This window comes from Cariama cristata, unplaced genomic scaffold (genome assembly GCF_000690535.1).
Source record: "Cariama cristata isolate BGI_N322 unplaced genomic scaffold, ASM69053v1 scaffold4227, whole genome shotgun sequence".
Taxonomy (NCBI): Eukaryota; Metazoa; Chordata; class Aves; order Cariamiformes; family Cariamidae; genus Cariama; species Cariama cristata.
The window spans coordinates 1,240-6,145 of NW_009628184.1; the positions used below are offsets into that span (position 1 = coordinate 1,240).

At 39.1% G+C, this 4,906-nt stretch overlaps 1 protein-coding gene across 1 annotated transcript in view; it reads left to right on the top strand.

Moving 5' to 3' along the window:
* Positions 1 to 862: 862 nt before the first annotated feature.
* The window catches only part of MAPK15 (mitogen-activated protein kinase 15), a 17,833-nt gene continuing 13,789 nt past the window's right edge, over positions 863 to 4,906 (top strand). Inside the window, exons 1-3 of the mRNA XM_009704688.1 lie at positions 863 to 997; positions 2,022 to 2,120; positions 2,557 to 2,586. Coding sequence (XP_009702990.1) covers positions 863 to 997; positions 2,022 to 2,120; positions 2,557 to 2,586 — 264 coding nt within the window. The remainder of the gene's footprint in view (positions 998 to 2,021; positions 2,121 to 2,556; positions 2,587 to 4,906) is intronic.

Sequence of the window (4,906 nt, forward strand, 5' to 3'; positions counted from 1 at the left end):
TTTGCCTCTGACTTGAAGTTTGCTGCCATCTTGTTACTAGTTATCAGCTTTCTCATTTAAGTGAATGTAATATATTGTGTCTTTTAACATGCTACGTTCTTTGAGCAGAATGACATTATTCTTTCATCTGAAATACCAAATTGTTTGAGAATTCTATTTAGAGACTGCTTCACAAACATAACTACATACATTCAAGTATTTAAAGGACTTTAGTGGCTTCAGGTCCATCATCTAGGCATCACTGACATTATCAAAACTACTAGTTGAGCTCTTAACTCAAGTGGTTCCAGTCTCCTAAATACCTGTGTTTTATGCCTCTCGTATGCAGAAAGTTCTGTACGTATTGTGCATGTACACAGCTGATGTGCTTATCTGAGCACTTAAAAGGCTCTTGGAGTCCCTGAAACAGGTGAGGACTGCCCAAAAAATAGAGCAGAGAAGTGCAGCAGCGAGGGAGATAAGATGTTCTTGTACAGTGAGGGAATTCAAACAGTTACTGGTTTATTTTTTTAATTAAAAGCTGTATTGTCTACTAAGGGAACAGGAACCTCCACCCAAGTTTTCCCTATTCTGGATGTCTGTGTGATACTTGCAAATGGTGATTACTCAGCGTCCCTTGTGGTACAGATCCAGTTTTCTTATTTTTAGGTCATAGATTTGAATTTTAACTTTCCACATTCTGGGAGATGCCTTACATCTGCACAACGGGGTCATTTCTCACTCAGAAATGCCTGGTTAATATTTAAATACTCGTACAAAGCAAAACAGATTTTGTTTTCTCAATATCACACAATGTGTGATATTGAGCGGTTTTCATGCTTGAATACTTGGATAGCGACATTGAGGCCAGCTTCCCAAGAATATGCGTGGTCTTGGAGTATGGGCTCAGGTCCTTTGCTGTGCATCAGGAAGTACAAACAGTTGGAGCATAAGTATCTCACATAAGTACTATAATACTACACTATCGGCAATTGGGATGTCTCTTCTTTTTTCCCAAGTAACAAGTGATAGGATGAGAAGAAATGGCCTGAAGTTGCACCAGGGGAGGTTTAAACTGGACATTAGGAAACATTTCTTCACCAGAAGGGTTGTCAAGCACTGGAACAGGCTGCCCAGAGAAGTGGTTGAGTCACCATCCCTTGTGGTGCTTAGGGACATGGTTTACTGCTAGACTTGACAGTGTTAGGTTAACAGTTGGACTCAATGATCTCAAAGGTCTTTTCCAACCTAAATGATTCTATGATGCTGTCACTATAGGCGTTGGTAAAAAGTCTCTCCATCTTTCTTACAGGCCCTCTTTAAGTATTGAAAGGCCACAATGAGGTTTCCCCAGAGCCTTCTCTTCTCCAGGCTGAACAACCCCAACTCTCTTAGCCGTTCTCTATAAGAGAGGTGCTCCAGCCTTCAGACCATTTTCATGGCCCTCCTCTGGACCCGCTTTAACTGGTCCGTGTGTTTCTTGTGGTGGGGACCCCAGAGCTGAAGGCAGTACTGCAGAGGAGGCTCTGACAAGAGCGTAGCAGAGGGGCAGAATCCCCTCCGTTGATCTGCTGATCACACTTCTTTTGTTGCAGCCCAGGATAGGGTTGGCTTTCTGGGCTATGAACACACATTGCCAGCTCATGTCCAGTTTTTCATCCACCGGCACCCCCAAGTCCTTCTCTGCAGGGCTGCTCTCAATCCAATCCTCCCTCAGCCTGTATTGGTACTGGGGGTTGCCCTGACCCAGGTGCAGGACCGTGCACTTGGCCTTGCTGAACTTCATGAGCATATACATCTGCTGTTGGCTGCTTTAGGGGCCAAGATGCTTGACCTTGTGGACTTTGGTCTGACTTAGTCTAGATGTTCTTAGTCCTTGACTCAACCAAGTATTGCTCATTGGCCTAATCTCTCTTCTAGGTAGGGGATGATTACCTCTTCTTTCAGTCCCTCTGTTGAGTATATTCTGCTTTCACACTGAAGGTCTCAACTGTGCTTAAGATGTCATAGTACACTGTTCATTTGTCCTTTTTTCTCCTTAGGCTTATGGCATTGTATGGAAAGCAATCGATCGCAGGACAGGAGAAATAGTTGCTGTTAAAAAGATTTTTGATGCTTTCAGGAACAGAACAGATGCTCAGGTGAGAAATCATTGTTCTAACATGTCCTGAAAGATATTTTCAGGATTTATGTCTCTGAAAGATGTTAGTTATTTGACATTATGCATGTAATAATACAGTCTACAGCTATATTAGGATAAAAAGGAGCAGTAAATGTCAAGCTTTGTATATCATGGCATCTACAAAATACCGTTTGATGTCCTTGAGGAAAAAGTGTCTTCATAGGCATGCACAATTTGATTCTGCCTTATACTGTTATGCTATAGAGTCTAAGCACAGAGAGCACACTTGTGACTCTCTAGTGAGCAACTGGGTTTTTCGTAGCCTGTCTACTATATAAGGGTTTCCTCTGCTTTAGAGATTAGGATGGATTTAACACTGTCACTGGAAGACCATACTCTGTTCTATCATTCTGTTGAGGTCATAATAAACTTTTTTTGTTGTTGTTTATTTCTAGAGAACATTTCGAGAGATTATGTTCCTGCAGGTAACGTCCATTTTTCCCCCTCCTCTCTGATCTTTAATTATCTCTGATGTTATTCACATATTTTCTTCCCATTCTCTTTCAAAATGCAATTATCAGTGTTGACAACTCTATTAATTTCTTCTCTGCACCATCTTGCAAAATAGTCTTTCCATGACTGGACAAAACCACCTGAATGAAATGGAGAGTTGGTCTTATTTTTTCTTTGAGACCTGCCCTGTTCTTTCATCGTTTTTAGCAGTATGTCTGCTCTAGGATCACCATATTGACTTGCACTTTTGGTCACTTCTTACTTCTTTGTGGACAGAAAGTGTTTTTCTTAAATTTTAAACGCCATGATTCAGAGGTGAGGCTGGGGTGTGGAAGAGATTGACATGCCAAAATTTTTTTCCTCCATCATGTGGGAAGCAACTTGACCACTTGAAATCATCAAAGCAAAACTAAAAGGAATTCTGTATGGAATTACTTAATGCTGCTCTTGTTTTGATATAATTGACCACACAGTATGCCTAATTACCTTATCAGTAGCAGTGGTATTAAAATTATCTGTCCATTCCTCCACAGACTTACCATGTAGAAATATTAACGTTTTTGAATAGTGATAATGTTGTTATAACTATGATTTTCTAAGGACACAAGCAAGGCAGGGCTTATAGGAAGAGATATTTCCTAAGCCTGTCAAGTTTAAGTAGGAAAGAGATGATTTTTTTTTTTACTTTTTAATCATTCTTTAAGCCTGAAATAGAAGCTGCAAACTTAAGAGCTAAAAACATATAAGAACAATTCCTTAGAAGTTAATTACCTGTAAGTTAGATCATCTCTGGAAGTATAGCACTTCTGCAGTAGATGGGTGGAGGAGGAGTTGGGAGAAGAAAAAGAGGGATATTTCTCCTGAAGGAAAGAATGAATCATTTTGGGGGAGGGAGGTTAATGTGCCATTAAGCCCTTACTTTCATGACTTTTGGTGCTCAGTAGAGTTAAGAATTTTAGTTTTCACCTCCTATTTTTGAAGGTATTTTATAGGTCTTTCTTGAAGTTCAGGACTGAGAGATTGGAAAGGGAAAGATGTAAGAAATATCCTTCTATTGGTAACGGGATGTTTGTCTTAATTTGCTTGTCTGTGCAAATCCCTTCCTGTGCATAGTGATTGCTTAGTTTAATCTGCATGATCATCATAAGGACATTTGATGGACTGGATGAAGTTTGTTGTAATTGAGAAGTGTTGATGTAGAATCTGGGTATTTTGATGATTCTCTTCTGGGTGATACGTAGTATGCTGGTCATTATGCTGCTTGCAGGTTTTATGTTTATTGTTCAGTATAGTTGTAGATCTATTTGATGCATTTTGGGCCACGCTCTAGAATGTCATTTTTGGTAATTACTTTAGTGAGAGCATGGTTCTTTAAGCAAAGATAAGTAAAACTGGCTTTGACAAGATTTTTTTCAAGGTAGGATGGTTTTTAAGTATAGATTGAAACTTTTTCATAACTTTCCATTATCAGTTCCAGGGCAAGACAGTGTGAGACAATGGGGTTTTCCTTCAGTGTGAAGTAAGTTCTTAAACAGTGCTCAAGTTAACACTGTCAAGACTGGTCTACATCTCTAGAAAAATATCCCTTTTGGGTAAAAACTTTCTTCAGATTATTTGGATGGGTATTCTGAATATTGTCTTCAGAATAAATGCAAGGGTATTTGATGGCCTGGGTGTATATTACTGCTTTGTAAGTGAATTTGCATGGGTTGCTGCTGGTGAGTGTGGTGTTTTGTGGATTTTTCTAGATGTTGTACCTCATAACCAATTTTTGTCTTGGCCTCAGAGTCTAGGAAGATGATGCTGTTGTAAGACTGTACTGGAGACAGCTTAATAATATGGTACTGTTTATAACTGAATTTGTGAAGGAGATAGATAAAGAGTCTATATTACTGGTTCAAATATCAAAAAATTCATTTATGTATTTAGATACAAGCATAGGTTTTATGGTGCAGCTGTTTATGATTTTATACTCAGGGTAATTCATGAAAATGTTGGCATATTGTAAAGTGTTCACATTGTCTCTAGCTGTGCAGAAGTGTTAGCTATAGGAAATAAAAGTTGTTAAGACTGAGGATGAGTAAATGATCTTGACCTCCAGTTTAAGATATCTGTGTTTAAGTATTTCTTTGTATGCTGACTGTCTGATCTCCCATTACAGTCAGTTCAGTCAATGCATCCTGTAGAGCATTTCAGCCTACCCTCAAACAGACGCTTTCTGGTTGGTTGGGTTTTTTTAATTATGAATGTTAATGGCAACTTTATTCTATTTTCACTGCCACAATAATTCTT